Source organism: Pleurodeles waltl, chromosome 7 (assembly GCF_031143425.1).
Source record: "Pleurodeles waltl isolate 20211129_DDA chromosome 7, aPleWal1.hap1.20221129, whole genome shotgun sequence".
Lineage (NCBI taxonomy): Eukaryota > Metazoa > Chordata > Amphibia > Caudata > Salamandridae > Pleurodeles > Pleurodeles waltl.
This window is the reverse complement of record NC_090446.1, coordinates 374,453,117-374,471,319: the sequence shown is the minus strand read 5'-3', so window position 1 is coordinate 374,471,319 and position 18,203 is coordinate 374,453,117. Positions and strand designations below refer to the sequence as shown.

Sequence of the window (18,203 nt, the reverse complement as noted above, 5' to 3'; positions counted from 1 at the left end):
GATCTATATTTTTAAAGCATGTGAGAAATCCGCTCAATACTATTTTTTTCCCTTAATTCTTTTACTTCTTTTTAAATGCTTTCATTTTTGTTTTTCATTCTCTGTAGCAGAACACATGGTATCTCTGCCCTCCGGAACAACAACTTCTCGCTTCACATGTAAGTGTCTTTAACATATTTCTTCAGCATTCAGAATCAACTGGTAAAGCAATCTTTGCATCATTTTTGCTATATTCAAATTTTAGAAACAAAACCATATAGGCCCTCATTCTGACCCTGGCGGTTTGAAACCGCCAGGGCGGAGGGCAGCGGAAGCACCGGCAACAGGCTGGCGGTGCTTCCTGGGCTATTCTGACCGCGGCGGTAAAGCCGCGGTCAGAAAAGGGGAACCAGTGGTTTCCCGCCGGTTTTCCCCTGGCCCAGGGAATCCTCCATCAGCGCCGCCATGGGGATTCCGACCCCCTTCCCGCCACCCTGTTTCTGGCGGTTTACACCGCCAGGAACAGGATGGCAGGAACGGGTGTAGTGGGGCCCCTGGGGGCCCCTGCACTGCCCATGCCACTGGCATGGGCAGTGCAGGGGCCCCCTAACAGGGCCCCACAAAGATTTTCACTGTCTGCTTAGCAGACAGTGAAAATCGCAACGGGTGCTACTGCACCCGTCGCACCCCTGCAAATCCGCCGGCTCCATTCGGAGCGGGCTTCCTCTTTGCAGGGGCTTTCCCGCTGGGCCGGCGGGCGATCTTCTGGAGATCGCCCGCCGGCCCAGCGGGAAAGTTAAAATGACCCCCGCGGTCATTTGACCGCGGTGCGGTCTTTGGGCGGTTTCCGCCGGGCGGGCGGTGCCCGCCGCCCGCTGGGGTCGGAATGACCCCCATAATGTGTTCCACAGTATCTGCTAGGGTATACAGGGTGACTCTTAGCTGAGTGATGGGGTTAGATTAGCATGGCTTGATTACAGGAAGAAATGTTTACATTCATATTGTAGAACTTAAATAAGTCTTATCTGTCAATATCACTAAATAACATTATTTGATTATTAAAATCTAATCATAAAAGTAACATCACCCATGATTCACTAAACAACAGTTAAAAAAGCGGAGGGTCTCTATGTCGCACTGTACACTTTAGGAGTGAGCCAACTGCAAACAAGCAGTGGCATGACCAGTAGGTCTCGCCTTTTGGACCATACATTGACATGCTGCACATTATCCTGGGTCTCTTGCTTGCCCAATGTTGTATGCTGTAGTGTGCAGAAGAAAAATGGAAATGACACAATAACAAACCAATGGATGAGGACTAACCAAAAGAACCTATGAGTAAGTATACTGAACATATAATTTAGGAAAATCAAAAGATTAAAGCTAACTCCACCCTAAAAATATATATTTTCTTCTTTAAAACTGTCCACTCAAATTCAGCAAAGATAAGCTTGAACGTCCATCTCTGATAAATAGTAAATCCCTGCTTGCCATTTCTTAGGCTCTGCCACAACCTGAATCACTACCCTCCACCCCACCAGCAGCCTCACCGCTCACGTTCAGAAAAAGAAGGACCAGCTGAGGCCGTCTGACATACCACTGCTCTATTCATTTCCAACTCACAGCGATCTGCAATGCTAAATATATTACTGCACTATTGGGCATCATTCACTTTTCAAGTGACCAGAAATACACGACCTACTAAATTCACAAAAAACACCAATGTCAACCACTGCAGTTTATCAAAAAAAGATGGGAACTCTGGAATCAGTCGAATACGACTATGCCGTGGTTAAATATGCAAATATAAATTAGATGCAGATATGTATCGGGGATTTCAGTTAAACTTTAAGTACCCGCTGAGAGCTCCTGGTTCTATTGAACAGAACAAGCATGGTCCTATTTCAGGGCGGCCAGTTATGTGTCATTGACAAGGCTACTGTCTATTTGAGAAGTGTCAGTAATCCTTCCATATAAACCCAACAATCCGGATGATGGTGGACACTCCGTGTACTCTAAAAAAAATAAACGCAGTACAGTACTGTTTTGCTGCAGAACAGCAGGTTTAAAGATTTCCCTGTGTTTGTGTGCATTTACCTGTGTTAAAAAAGTAATAAATAAGCTGTGTGGTGAAGTTTGGCTAAGCAAGCAACGAATATTCCTGTGTGGCGATCCAGGCAGTCAGCGTCCTGTGCCAGGCTGAAAGTGCTTCCTAATTCATGGTGCTCAGATGCTAGGATTCTAGCAAGCACAAATGTGAACAATAGCCTTGAGCTTCAAGGTGCTATAATGAGATAGGGCGACAGCTCCTGCACCCGGGTGACAGACAAGGTTAAAGAAGGACACGAGCTACAAGAGCTGCATGCAGAGCCTCATACCGTACGAAGAGCTGATGGAGGGAATCCAATGTGTGATGGGTGGCAGCCTTGGAAGTGTTCCCATGGTCCCATATCAAAATTCCCGAAGGCTGCGGAGGTGCAGAAAGATCTTGAGATCCATGGGGATGCCCTACTGCCCTGACGAAAGGTCAGACAATTAAGGAGTAAACAACACTTGGACATTTCTGTAGCCACTAAAGAGCAAATATCGGTCGTGTTCTGCAGGGATACCCTAATGTGCACAAGCACCCAACATCTCTGAGGTGTAGCAACTAAGGTTAGAGCAGGCAGTCCTTGTGGAGCTCTGTACCAAAGATATTTCCACATTACGTACAGCCAGACTGCCCCACCAAATCCCATCAAACATCTTCTGATCTACATTGGACTGAGTTTGGGACCAGCACAAGTCACTGTTTTTAAAGCAAGCTGGCCAGCTGGACTACCAAGTTCTTGATGAAGGGCAAACAACCCAACAATCCCTTGGGTGTCTATCTGTGGAGACTGCTGGCGCATGCAGTGACTCACAAATAGGAGTGGAGGCTCGGCGGAGTGCGAAGTACTGCCTGAGAAGACTGGTGGCCTGGAGAGGGTCATGATGTTTCCACTTGCGATAGGCCATCAATGCAAGTACTCTAGCTGATGATAAACCCCCGGTGGTCGCCTTCTGCACCAGACTAGCAAACATAACAGTTCTGATACAGGCGGTATACTCACGATGATTAAAATGGCTTAAGTATGGCTTCATTTTAGCAGTCCCCCTTCTAAAATTGTCTCAGCTTCATTAGAAGTCAAAGGAGAAAATACATTCTCTCCCCTCATTTGTTTTAAACCACCCACTTTCCTGTTCTAAAATGTTGGCCAGTATGGACTGGTTCTACAAATCCCATCAAAACAACCTGTCATGGCAATTATAAGGTGGGGGAAGCCGGGAGTGTGGAGAACTGACAACAGTATCTCCATGTGTCTGAATTTTTGTTTCTAGCTAAAACCATTCAAAAGTTACTAATAACGCAGTGACACGTGTTGCTACACAGTGGAAGACCCTTTGCAAAACTTGACTGGGCTCCTTTGTCTTGGTTACTGCTATTTTTAGGTGTTAAAATGATATTAATAAGATGTAACCGTTGCACAGCCAGTGTTAACAAGAGTAACAATGACAAAATAATCAAGTAATTCTAGCTCAAAATGTGCTGAATTGCATCACATAATTTGTCTTTACTTGCAGAATAATTTACTCAAGCCTGCTGCACAATTTGGCTCTCCCCTGCCACATGTATAATGACAATTGAACTGGAATGAAATGGGCATCTTGTGACTACGCTTAGGGTATCCGCTGCCCTGCACCTCAGATACTTAAGAGGGTCATCCCATTAAATTGAATAATCCCCCTTAAGAGGTTGGTACCTGTTTGCAAACACAGTGACATTACAGAATCCTTTTGCTTTTGGGATGGTGGATGTGACTGAAGAGAGGCCAATAACCACCAAACAGTGCTTTCTGACTGGCATGCTCCAGTAGTAAAGAAGTGGTAGAAAAGTGACAAAGCAGGTTTTCAATGAATAACACACAACATTAATTGTTCCAAAACATAATATTGCATATGTTAGACCTGACAGCCTTAGGGTGGTCATTACCTAACTTTACCTGACTCCCTCCATTTGTCTGATCCTGCTTTGCAGATTTTAGGACTCTGCGCACTTTACCACTGCTGACCAGTGCTAAACTGCATATGCCCTTACCCCTAAACATGGTAACATTGGTTCCTACCCAATTGGCATGTTTAATTTACTTGTACGTCCATAGTAAAATGCACTACATGTGACCAGGACCTGTAAATTAAATTCTACTAGTGGGCCTGCAGCACTGATTGTGCCACCCACATACGTAGCCCCTTAACCATGTCCCAGGCCCACCATTGCAAGGCCTGTGTGTGCAGTTTCACTGGCACTTGAACTTGACATTTAAAACTACTCGCCAAGCATTAAACTCCCCTTTTTCCACATATATCATCCCTAAGATAGGCCACAGGTAACCGATAGGGCAGGGTGGTATGTAGGTAAAAGGCAGGACATGTACTTATGTGTTTTACATATACTGGTAGTAAAAAACTCCTAAATTTGTTGTCCACTACTGTGAGGCCTGCTCCTCTCATAGATTAATACTGCCCTCATATACTTTTTGAGTGGTAGATTCTGATCTGGAAGGAGCAGCCATGTCTTGTTTGGTGTTGCCAGAATGGTAATAGAAAATCCTGCTTACTGGTGAAGTTAGATTTAATATTACTATTATAGAAATGCCACTTTTAGAAAGTGGGCATTTCTCTGCACTTACTACCATCTGTGCCTTACAGTCTGTCTCCAATCCCCGTCTGGTCTGTGCTGGTTGACAGCTCCCCTTGTGCATTCCACACAGGCAAACACAGAACACTCATTCACATCTGCATTCATCTGCATACTGAAAGTGTCTTCCTCGACAGGAAGGGTGGAGAGGCTCACACTTACATTTCAAAGGCCATGGCCTGCCCTCACACAAAGGACTGATAACCCCCCCTCCACAGGGATCCTGGCAGACAGGACTGGGCTGAAAGGGGAACTTGTGCACTTCAAAACCACTCTTTGAAGTTTCCCCCACTTCAAAGGCATTTTTGGGTGTATATCAGACACTTCTGGACTTACACGTGCACTCTGCCTGCCTGCCCAAAGGACACATATGGACTGTTTTGATGAGAAGGACTACTGCCCTGTTTGTTGCCCAGCAGCCCTGCTGGCCTCTGACTCTGCTGGAACGACTCTGCCACCCCCCTGAAGTGCTGGCCAAGGGCTCAGATTGAGCTTTTCTCCTGTTTCTGAAGTCTCAGGGCTAACAAAGACTTCACCTCTTCAAAGAAACTCCTTGTGGGTCGAAAATCAATGCAACGCCTGCAGAAATCAATGCAAAGCCTGCAATGCAGCTCGGAAATCACCGCACCGCCGATCGCAGCGACAAATCACCAACTTCCCAACGGAGAATTCGATGCAGTGCTTACTTGCAATCGGAAATTCAAATGCATCGCCTACCAGATCAATGCAGCGCCTTATCCTTCTACCAGAGTGTCAGGGATTTTCAACGCATCGTCCCTGGGCGTCAAAATATCCCGCACCGCAACTGCATGCCTGAAAAACAACACAACCCCTTGTAGCGTGGAAAGAAACAATGCATCGCCTCTGCTGCGCCAAAAATTCTGACGCAACACCTCATTTTTCCACACATCTCCTCCTCTGCGGTCCCCGTGTGTCGTTACTTTTGACGCATCTCGGGTGTACTGTGTGTAACAAAGAAACAACTGTTGATTTCTAAGGATTGAGACTCTTTTCAACCTTTTAAAGGTGATAGTTTAACTTGTGCTTAATGGATCTTTGTTCTGACCTTATGTCATTCAGATAAATATTATCTTTTTCTAAACCTATGTGGTGTATTTCTGTGATGTTTTCATTGTGTTACTGTATGATTTATTGCAAACATACTTTACACATTGCCTGACTGCTCAGTGCCAAGCTACCAGAGGGTGGGCTCAGGATAATTTGGATTGCGTTGTGACTTACCCTGACTAGGATTATGGTACCTACTTGGACAAAGGTGTATATCTCTGCCAACTAGAGTCCCCATTTCTAACAGCATGATATTGCAAACAAAACGTAGTGTAATTTAAACATAGAAAATCAAAGAAGAATCAACACTTAGATAAGGGCTTTGATTACACAGCATTTCTGAAAGTTCATCTATATTTAAAGATGATCCATATATTAAGGCAGTATGAGATGCATGTGTTCTGCCTTGACGTCTTTACCAAGGCAGGAATAGGGTAACCAGTAATCCTAATACAGAACCAGGAGCCTGTAACATGTTCCAGGTTTGGCACAATAAGCTGTGGGGGTGTGGAGTTACTTGTACACAGCTTTGAGATTTTACTTTAAAATATGACTTATACCCTCTCTAAACGTTAAAGGCCATGTACCTTTAACCTTATGTGGGGGTCATGGGTGCACTAGGAGCGTAAATGAAGATTGAGAAACAACTTACGTTAACAAACAGAGCATTGATACCTTTGGGGGTGATAACATGATATAACGGATTTGCAGGCATTGACAAGGTATTTCAACGAAAGGACACGTATATTAAACAATCCTGGATCTTCAGGGGCAGCATACAGGAGCAAATAAAGAATGGGAGAAAATGGAAGAACATGAAGAACAACCATAAGACAGACGAACACACTTGAAAACCCTGAATATTCTTCAACACTACAGTTTAAAATATAGCACTGAGTGTTGGCACCTGTTGCCTAGGTTTTATGGTGAAACCACAAGCCTGTCAATCACCAGTACATAGAAATTATAACGGTTTGCTGAGTGGCTTTTCATGTTCCTGGCGGTGACTACCTTATTCTGAACAGAACAGTTTAGTGGAAAAGTGCACACAGTTATCACCAGCAAAGAGCCCCAGGCATGTTAATCAAATGCTACTAGTGGGCCTGCAACACTGATTGTGCCACCTATATGAGTAGCCCTGCAAACATGTCTCAGGCATGCCATAGCTGTGCCTGTGTGTCCAGTTATAAACTGCCATTTCGACCTGGCAAACCTTCTCCTTTACTACATGTAAGTCACCAGTAAGGTAGGTCCAAGTCAGTCCCATGGGCAGGGAGCAGTGTATTTAAAAGGTAGGACGTGTACTGGTATGTTTTATATGTCATTATAGTGAAATACTGCAAAATGTGTTTTTTACTATTGCAAGGCCTATCCCTCACATAGGTTAACATGGAGATTGCCTTGAAACATCTTTTAAGTGTAATTTCCCATTGGGAGCAGATAGAGGTTGGGGTCTCTGAACTCACAGCTTTATTATACATTTTTTGGTAAAGTTGTTTTTTGAATTGTAGGTTTGAAAATGACAATTTTGAAAAGTGGGCATTTTCTTGCTTAATCATTCTGTGCCTCTGCCAGTCTGTGGAATACATGTTTGGGAAAGGATGACAGTTGGGCTATTTGTGAATTCACTCTAGACAGTTACACAAAGGGAGCTGAGGTGTGACCTTCATTTCCTGATGGGTCTTCCTGGGCTAGAGCGGTGGAAGGAGCTGACACTTGCATCTGAATAGTGCAGTGCCTGTCCTTACACAAATCAGTCTTCAACCCCCCTGGAGTGTGTCAGGGGCCAGGAAGAGGATAGGCAGGGTCTTGTGCACTACAAAGACTTCTCTTTGAAGTTTGGCTACTTTCAGATATAGGTATAAGTACTGGACCTATGACCCCACAAAGTTAGAACACTTCTGGAATAAGGACATTTTGCCAGGAAGAAGAGCTGGATGCTGTAGAAGGGACTGCCACTCTGTCTGTTGCTTTGCTGTACTTGCCTGCTGCTTGCTGCTTATGTTCCAGTAGTGAAAGGACTGGGCTTTGCTTTCCCTATCCTGCTTTCCAAAGTTCTCCCAGGGCTTGAACTGAGCTTGCCCTCCTGTTACGAAGTCCCTGGGACATCAAAAACTTAATCTGCTAGTGCCTGGGCTCTTCTGCTGAGAGTCCTGGCTTGCCAAGTGGTTAAAGCTCCAGTCCTTGGGCTCTTGGAAGTGTAAGCTGGTGACCTGAAGGAGAAAATCCCCTCACCAATGCAGCGCAGGTCCTGCAGCTGAAGAATGGATGCAACGCCTGTCTTACTGCTGCAGAATAGATACAGCGCCTGTTTCACCACAGCTTCATCAACACAGCGCGTCTGGATTTTCCATGCATCGTCCCTGGGGCATCAATTTCTCATCGACCCCACACTACAATAAGGAGCCGAGGCTACGTGTCTAGAAATCAATACATTGTCTCCCCTACCAGTAAGGAACCAACGCATTGCCTCTCCGGCGAGGAAAGAATCTAAGCTTCCCCTCCCCTGCGCTGTCAGGAACCAATGCACCTCTTTGCTTTTTCAGGGCCTCGCCTCCCCTGTGGGCTGCACCGTCTTTGTTTTTGATGCATCCCAGGTACTTTGTACTAATAAGATATATCATTGATTCCTAGGGATTAAGACTCATTTCCAGTTTTAAAAAGTGATATCTTTACTTGTGTGTGTTGGATTGTTGTTGGTTTTGTCTTGTTTTATTCAGATAAATATTGGCTATTTTGTCTACACTGGTGTGGAGTCCTTTTGTAGTGTTTTCGTTCTGCCAACTAGAGACCCCATTCCCAACAGATGCTAATATTGGGACAAGTGGAAGGCTTCAAGTAGTTCAGTGCTGCTTCGGGGAAGTGAACAAGTTACTAAAAAAGAAAGACAAGTAAGACCGATTAACCACTTGGAAGCAAGGCTTTTCAAGGACCCTGAAACAAACAAATGAAAAACAGTGGGTGGACTTGAAGCCCACAAAGTACATACAACAGTCTGGAGATTCAACCTAAAAAGGCTCTGCAAAAAACACAGTGCTAGTCTACATTCCCCACAATAGTAACACTTCAGAAATTAAATTAACCTTTTACCATACATACAATAAACTTTACAAAAGAAAACAAAATTCAGTAGACATTGGTCAGAAAATTAATTACTGGGGATATACACAAACAGTTCCACTATTGTGTGATCAAGGGTAAAGAACAGACTACGAATCGTCCCAGCTCTGAATCTAGATAGCAAAGGACTTTCTCATTTACCAGGTGCAGACATTAAGTAGATAGCAGGAGGCGTCTGTAAGATAAGTTGTAATATAGGTTCAGGTAATTCTCCTCATTCCCTGCTCATGAATTTGACCTCCAAAAAGGACTTTTTTTTTTTACCCTCGTCTTGCCCTCTTTACTGATATTATTGGGATTAAGAAATAACAACAGCAGGCCCAAAACCTCAACTTAGGACTTTATAAAAAGATAACCTGGGAATCTTAGTACCATGCTCACAGCTTAAACAGTCAGCGATTATGCTGTGGTTCAGAATGGCACAAAGGTTGGAACACACAGAAAGCCATTGCAGCAGAGTGAGCTTGATGTCATCTTTGATGTATGAGAGCCCCCAAATCACCATAACAGGAAAAAAAGAGGACAGCTCAGAGGAAGTGAAAGTAGATGGCTGCAAAACTGATTCTGAAGACCAGGCAGGCTACAAAACTGATTCTCTTCAGATTGAAGACAAGGCATTTCCCCAAATACCAGCACCATATAGGATGATCGGAAGGCACTGAATCTTATAAATTTCAAGAAGGGGCATGATTGTATTACCATCTACATTGGATTTTACATTAAATAACACACCCACTGACCAACTATGCTTTTGATGTCTACTAGTAACGTTGGGAGACCATGAATTACCAGAGTCAAACATAATACCAAGATGTGGGAATTGATGCACCTTCTCAAGATTTTTACCATCAAAAAAAGAGTTTGCATATTCAGGCTATTATTGCCACAGGATATAATCTGGGATTTCGAAAAAATAGTCTCCAAATCTAAATCCATCATAAAACGGATAAAGCACTTCACAAAAGTTTTAAAGTATTGGGGTGCATGCCAGAAGCAAGGCCTCATCAGCATATAAAAGTAGCAATTGGATTAGATATATGTTATGGCCACTGTTCACGAAAACTGCTAAACAGTGATGGAGCAAGTATTCAGCTCTGGTGTATTCCGCACTCCAGTGGAGATTGGTTACACTAACCATTTTTCCAATATCTTACCCTTGTCACTACTTTTAAGCTAAGCCAATCTAAGTATGTGCGCCACAATTCGGACCAATTTTCCTGGTGAAAAGCACCTGAGAGGTCCATGAAGGCTTTGCTACAGAGTATTTACCAATAACAAGATGGAGATTCAGCATTGATCTATTCTACCCAGTCCCTCCCTGAACCCACCTTGGGATTCACACAGAATCCCAGTATCATTCGCCCTGTCCATCCAGATCATTATCAGACCTGATCATAACAATTTTTTCATCCATACTCTGTTGCATTTAGTCTAACTTTGTACTGCTTTGAAGTGTTCTGATCTGCCTGATTTGGCCAAGCTGTGGGTCCCAGGTGAATCTTGATAAGATTCCTGTGAACAGAATCCATTATTATTCTATAAACTCAATGGACATTTATAGGTGTACACTCATACCTGGCATTTGAACTGTATTCTGCCTCATACATTTCTCTAACAACTTGCAACTGACTATTACAGCAAAGCCCAGCTCTACAAAGCTACTAAAAAATGACTAACCTAAAGGAAAAAGACATGAAATATAACAAAGAGCAACCAAATGTCAAAAACTAACAAAATTGGAGCCTCCAATTCCAGACTCCCCAATGAAAGCTAATACTGATACTGCTGTCCATATTGAATAAAACCTAACCTCAATGTTACAAAAAAAACAACGATACCACAAAAAAGATTCTCTAATTGGAACTCACAGTAGTGGAACCTGAAGATAGAAACAGGATAGGCAATCTCTGAATCTTTGGCCTGCCAGAAAACATGGAAAAGGATGCACTTCAGCTGAATTTCTAGAGGAATGCATTCCACAAACCCTTGGTTAGTCCTTCTTTAAAGATTGTGACATTGATAGGGGCCACAAAATTCTGACCAGGATGTTGTGGGTACAGTAACACATCTAAGAGCTCAATTACAGTAGGATGCTGTTGCTTGCAACATTCAGACTTATTTGGGTTTATTCATTACATCCTTGAATATCAAGTTCATAATAACCAATGCATGTTAAATGTCTCATTTATTATAACCAATGCTTGTTGAGTATGCACATTGTCTTCTACCTGCTCCAACTGTAACTGCTAAAACATGTGCTCTTCACAATGTGATCTGTATTGAACAAGTGCCACAATCAAGGGCATAATTGCTCATTTCCTTAACCAGCAACCAACTGCCTTTCCACCTGCTCCAACTGTAACTGCTGAAACATGTGCTCTTCACAATGTCATCTGTATTGCACATGTGCCACCATCAGGAGGATAATTGCTCATTTCCTTAACAAGCAATCAACTGCCAAAAGGTACATGTGCACATTTGACTATTTAAGGAAGCTTGTGAGATTGAGGCCTTGCTTGGCTTCGTAATGATCTGATCACCTGTTTCCAGTCAATTCATGTTCCTTGTCCTCCAGCCAGCCTCTAGTAGAGTTCCATTGCAAGTCAAGTTCCTTGTTCTCAAGTCTGCCTCCATTCGAGTTCCAGTGTTCCTCGTTCTCCGATCAGCTTCCAGTCAGGTTCCAGCATTTCTTGTCCTCCGGACAGCCTCCAGTCTAGTTCCGGCAATCCTCGCCCTACAGTAGGCTTCCTACAGAGTCCCAGCTCTCCTCTTCTCTCTTCTGCTGATGATCCCATATTTCCTGTAAAAGAGAGAAAATAAGAAAGGTGAAAAAACACTGTTTGGGTCCTTCTGATATTTTCAAGCAAGTAACTTCATATCAAGGTAAAGAAAGATTATTCACTTAAATAAAACAAAACAAAGCTGCGTCTTTTAAATATTTTATGATGATAAGAACTAGCGTGATTTATCATTTGAGTGGGAATCCAAGTTACTGCTAAGCAGACATTAAGGAAAGACGTATCTCCTGTAACAAGCGCTCCCTTGAGAATTAGGAGATTGGAAATAGAGCAAGTTTATCAAAACTATTATTGGCAAGAGATTACGCCAGAACACAAAGAAGACGTTTAGTCAAGTTGATTGTTTTTGAGTTTGGACATTGCTTCAGAGACTCTGAAAATATTGTGAAAAGAGGAAGAGACTTTTTCAGCCTTAGAGAAACGTATGCACAATGTGTCAACAACATTATGCAATGTACAATAGTTTATGCATCTTCAGAATCCTGAAAACCAAGAACCCAGAATTTTGAGAAATCAGAAGTCCTGACGCCCAACATGACATGCTGTCCAGGGTCCAGCATTCTAATTCTGCAGTCCACAAAGCAGAAGCTGATATTTTCAATTTTTTCCTTCCCAAAACCCCCTTCCACTTGAGGACTTGTGATAGGGCAAGGTACTCTTCATCGCGGTCACGTTAGTCCTCCAGTGATTGAGGAATAGTCATTGCCTGGAATTCATGAGAGTGGCTTGCACAGAACACAGGATGACATCCAACTCCAAGACACCAAGATCAACGGGCCTTAGACTACTGAGGTATCCACACTCAGAGATAATTCTGGATCATATGAGGAAAATTAAGAACATTGTCTGGAATGGCCACAAAATTGGTATTTGTCAAGAGTATACCAAAGAGACTATTAACTACAGTAGAGGCTTCCTAAATAAGTCATTCAATTTCACCTTCTTTTTCAGGCCCTCCAGAGTGAACATTACCTTCAGCTAGAACGCTTTCTTATTTTGAGAACCCAACAGATCTGGAATACTTCATAAATGATCTAACACACTTAAAATGGACAGCCCTACCTATTTCCCATGAATAGATCACTTTCTCTCTTGTAAAGCCAACATGCATAAACTGGATAGGAATTGGCAAGTCCTCATATCTGGATTCACTCATATGTCACAGTTTACTTACAGTATTAAAAAACTAATCAGAGGAGGGAAACATATGAAATGTTTTTAACATCTGTAGTGTTTTTGCTGGACACTAATTTGATGGATAAAACTATATTCATGTGTGTTAAACTGCATACTCTTCAACTGTACCAAATTAATCTAGTATTGTCCATAATTATTTTAAACACAAACACGTGCTAATACTTATTTTCCAGCTGAGTTATCTGTCTTAGACATAAGATGCACAAACTAACTTGCCCTATTCCACAGGGTACTCCCCAGACTTTCTTTTGAATACGAACTTAACCAACCTGTACTGTTTCAGCATTGTTCATTGACTACCTCCTAACTATCCACTGTACCTAGATAACCCAAATCCTTTCAGTCGGTCTTAGCATCACATTCACTGTTTCACATAGGCATCCCGTCTCCCTAACCATCCAGTGAAGGTATTTGCCTTCAACTTAGTTAAACCTTTAATAATGGCTTAATAATGTACTCCTGCTACCATAAAATATCAAGTTTACTTCTTAATGTTCAGTATGAGGTGGTATGTTGTGGACGGTTGGTATTTATCGTTTTTTTTATTAATGTTGATCTCAGCAGACTTTGTTTTTGATTTTGTTATCATTCATCGTTCTCAAAATACATTGTTATCTGCTGTTACTCACCTTAGTGTAACAATTTCATACTAAGTACCACTGCTGTTTATTGCATACCTCTCAGTGTTCAATGTACTAAATTGTAATAACTACACTACTAACAATATATCTAACAGCTACACCACCTTGCAGTGCGCCTTCTACAGCTGTTTTGTGGCCCCTCGAGACACCTACTGCTTTGCAACTCTTCAGTCGGACTGAGTGGTTGGGGGATGGGATCTCTTCTTTTTCTTTACATCTTCTCTCTCATTGTTATATGCTCTCACTGACTACCCTCCTGACATGGTTTTTCTCTACCAGTCAAGCTAAAATGGAAGGTACCTATACACTGTATTTCAAAAGGCCCAAACATATATACAGAGACATCCACTGTTTTGCTTTCCTTATCTTATGACCGAGCTGACAAAACTTCTCTGGAATGCACTTCTTAGTTTAAAGAAGACATTTATTATTATTACTTCACCACGAGGTTCCTGAAAGACGAGATTAGTAGGTTGGAAGCACATGTTTAAAAGTAGTCACAGCAATGAAAGCTAAATATATCAAAGTACTTCTCAATTGCAATGTACACAGCAAATACATGTGATTATATTATAGCATAACTTCAAAGCAAGGACTAAAAGTCAAAATTGCATGTCCTATCACTGCTTGTCATCTTTCTCATGCCAGCAAGTTGATGACTCCTGTTCAACTGCGAGAAAGAGATTTTCCACCCAAACGGGAGGCCAGGCAGCTGACGTCTGCTCCTGACTGAAGTCCTGCAAAATTTCCCCCTGCTGCTGCCCGGGGACACTGTTAAAAAGCCTGGCCCCTTCCTCTCAGAGTTGGGAAATAAACAAGCCATTGGAGATTGGCCAGATCTCCTAAGTCTCTCCTCTTCCCAAGGCTGAGTAGAAAGGAAAACACAAAATATACGCTCTCTTATCACATTAGGGTTCGTGTGAATTCAATTTGAAAAACACAGCTTGGGCTACCATGTGGAAAAACACAGCTCATCTGCAATGTCTCAACTGCAATGTCTAACTCCATGTTAAAGCCAATAGGCAGCTAACCTAAATACCAAATGTAATGTCTAATGCCATGTTAAAACCAATAGGCAGCTAAACTGAATATAGAATGTAATGTCTAATGCCACGTTAAAGCCAATAGGCAGCTAACCTAAATACCAAATGTAATGTCTAATGCCACGTTAAAGCCAATAGGCAGCTAAACTGAATACAGAATGTAATGTGCTACTGATGAACATTGAACAACTAAAATGTGCAGTGGTGAAACACAAAGTCATTGGTCAAACACAATTAATGGCATAACATCCAGCCACTACATTAATCCTAGAACATCTGAAATCAGGAAAATGTATATAGGTCACTCTGCACATACTGTGATCTTAATATCCCCAATATAAACATGTCTAAAGGAACAATAAAAATAATTTTCCTAAATGTTAACGGTCTTAACTATCCAGTTATAAAGGAAAAGAATCCTAAATTACTACTAAAAACTTAAGGATAATGTAATATTGTTACAAGAAACAAACGGAGGAAATAATTGCACCAAAACAATGCAGAATGTGTGGGTCTAACACGTTTTTTGCTCACCAATGAAAAATAATATAAATGTGGTATTAACACTCATTTTGAAAAAAGGCTGGCCTAAAAACTATAGATTTCTCTGACGATGAGGAAGGGAGATAGTTTCTTCTTAAAGCTAAATGATTGGATAGCATGTATTATAATTCTTATGGAAACAGAACCATTTGACCGATGTATGCCACTCATTCAACCCAATAGGCAGTCAGTTCACTTTCTATTCTCATCCTCACAATTCCCTATCAAGAATTGAAGACATATTAGCGAACAGTGTCTTAACCTCCAAAGCCTATAACCCCATATTAAAACCGATTAGAATTTCAGACCATGCCTGCATATCTGTAGACCTTAAAGTAACCAAATGTGAGCCAAATGTGAGTTGTTGGAGAGTGAAAGAGGATATAATATCTTATTGTACCTTAATACAACAAATAAAAAATGTAATTAAAAATGTCTTCAGTGAAAACAGTCCAGACGCATATTCCCCAGAAACACTTTGGGATGCTATGAATGCCACTAAACAATATATAGAACAGAATAAAGCAGGCAGATCACTAGCAGATTATCTAAAATATAGGGGCAATTCTGAACCCACTGTGGAAATTAAGTATTTTTTGGGCAAGATTCACACAAACCCACCAGATGTTGTAAAATGTTTTCAGGACTTCTTAAAATTGTACAACCCTGAGAGTCTCCTCTACAGAAAAATGGCAGTAATATTTGGAAGATATAAATGTTCACATCCACGATAACACAAGATCTAAAAAAAAGATAGACCTTATAAGAAATAAGGTTGGTAATAAAGTCACTTAAAGCAGGCAAAGCACAGGGTACTGAAGGCCTCTCGGCAGTTTTTATGACACTTCCCTTAGTTCATTGCTAACTTATATGGGAAGTCTAATTGAGTAGTTTTGAAGAAGTGGGGAAAATAACTGATACAGCCTTGCAAGCACCAATAGCAGTTATCCATAAAGAGGAACAAGACACACTTGAAACAAAAAATTATCATCCTGTACCTTTATTAAATGTGGCTTGTAAGATCTATTTAGAAATCCTTGCAACAAGACTAGAAAAAATGATATCAAAGTTAATACACAAGTTGCAAATTGACCTTGTCAAGGGGAAACTGGCATCACAAAACATTAGAACAATTATATAATGTTTTGTAACAACCACAGTGTTATCAGCAATGGCGTTATATGCTAACAAACACTTTACAAAGTGTTATGGACTTTTCTGTGATCCACACAAAGGAAATTTGACTTGGGGATTATTTTATATGGTGCTTGCTGTATATACTCAACCATATGCCCCCATTAAAGTCAATAGTTTTTAATCAGATAAAGTGCTATTATTTCAAGGTACCAGGCAATGCTTCTCACTGTACTGTAGCCTCTACTTTTCTGCTCGCAATGGACCTTTCTTAGCCTCTCTAAGAGCTAAGGTGATATGCCAGTATTTACAGAATAGTCTGGCTCTGCAATCCTGGCTATCCTAACCAATATTGAAGCCTGTAGGAAAGTCTCAGGATACTCCCTAAATCTTGTGCTGGCAAGCTAAATAAATCAAATCATAAACATACATTTTTAGAGAAACGTTTTGGATACCAAACAATCCCTTTAATAGACATCCTCAAACATGAAAAAAACTCATAAACACATGGTTCCCCAAATTTATGTCATGGTGAGGCACAATTGAGGTCCACCAAAATGAAGATAGCTTTGCTAATCAATTTCATCACCTTTTTGTTTCTGCTACCATTGTCCACTCACTTTTGTACAATCCTAGAAAAAATAATCTCTGTCTTTCTTAAGAAAACAAAAAATGTGAGAATAGCGCTTCACAAATTAAGAGCAATCACGGCACTGTGCAGACACACACTGTGGTTGTTACAAACATCAAGATTTGACAAACCACTATGGGTTCCAGTTTAATAAATATAAAACACAAAGAGAGAGTAATGGGAGTGATACTATCCCACACGAACTCCCAAGAGAAATCTATGTAACCACTAAAGGTGTGGGATAGTTGGGGTTGAGGGTGGAGTAGGACCAGTGTTCCCTCAATTGTCAGTACCGGTTGGGTCGGGGTTCGTGATGGAAGGAGAGCGTGTGTGGAGAGTGTCTCTAGAACGGATGGCTGTGTTGAATAAGGGTGGGGAGTTCCTTTACGGACTAGGTGGTCTCACACACATAATAATGTCTTGCTTCATCATTTGACCACCTAGCCCCACCCAGGTAAGATGATACTACTTGGGCGGACTCAACCTCTTTGTTAAAAGAACAAGAGGGAGTGCTGAAATTAAACTTACTGGATAGATAACAGGTATCCAGATAGGGTGAGAATAAAATTACCATGCATGTCACCTATATCAATTAATTAAACTTTTATGGAGGTGCATGTTGGTAAAAATCAGGGGAGAAAGAAGGCTCACTAGAGATTAATGTCTCTTAGAGTCTAAAAAAGTATATATATGACCAACATATTTCTGCCCTCTCAATGTGCTGGAAGGTCAGGGGCATTTGTCAGGGTCTAGGATCCTGGAGCACTACTACTAAGGGGTGTGCTCGTTAAGTGAAATCTAAAAGCCTACCTGAACAGGTGGTTCATGGTACGGTAGGTCTGTAAGGTATAATAGATAAACTGCAGATTATAAAAAGGTGAAGGGTGGCACACCACTGCACACAACACAGCAAAATATGGTGGTAATATACGATAAAAAGTGAAAAAGAACACTCAAACACACATGCAGTGATGACTTACCCCAGAAATAGGGGTGAATGGCCTCTGGTCTGGGTAACGCCGGGGGTGGGGTTTTCCCTTGTAGTCACACTCTTGAGGGGGGGGGAGGAAAAGATTAAAGAGGGCGGAAAGGGGAGAGATGGCAAGGACCTGATTATCCTTGGCATCTCTCCCCATTCGCCCCTATTTCCTGCCTTTTTAAAAGTAATTCCACTGAGGTGGACCAGGGCCCTGGGGGTCGTGGTACTTTTTAGATCTAGGGGAGGGGGCTTGCAGCCCTCTCCCTGAGCCTTTATTTGGCACCACCCCCTAGGTCTGTTTCACTTTTTGGGGGAGGAGCACACAGTCCCCATTCTCAAGCCTAATGAGGCCC

General features: G+C 41.9%; 1 protein-coding gene across 5 annotated transcripts in view; it reads left to right on the top strand.

Annotated features, from left to right (window-relative positions):
* Nucleotides 1-18,203, top strand: part of LOC138304092 (uncharacterized) — a 381,850-nt gene that overhangs the window by 190,101 nt on the left and 173,546 nt on the right. For 3 of the 5 annotated variants that reach the window (XM_069243822.1, XM_069243821.1, XM_069243825.1), the window contains one exon: nt 108-158. The exons of 1 other annotated variant lie outside the window; for it this stretch is intronic. In XM_069243822.1, coding sequence (XP_069099923.1) covers nt 108-158 — 51 coding nt within the window. The remainder of the gene's footprint in view (nt 1-107; nt 159-18,203) is intronic. One more of the 5 variants, XM_069243823.1, reaches the window with a different exon arrangement.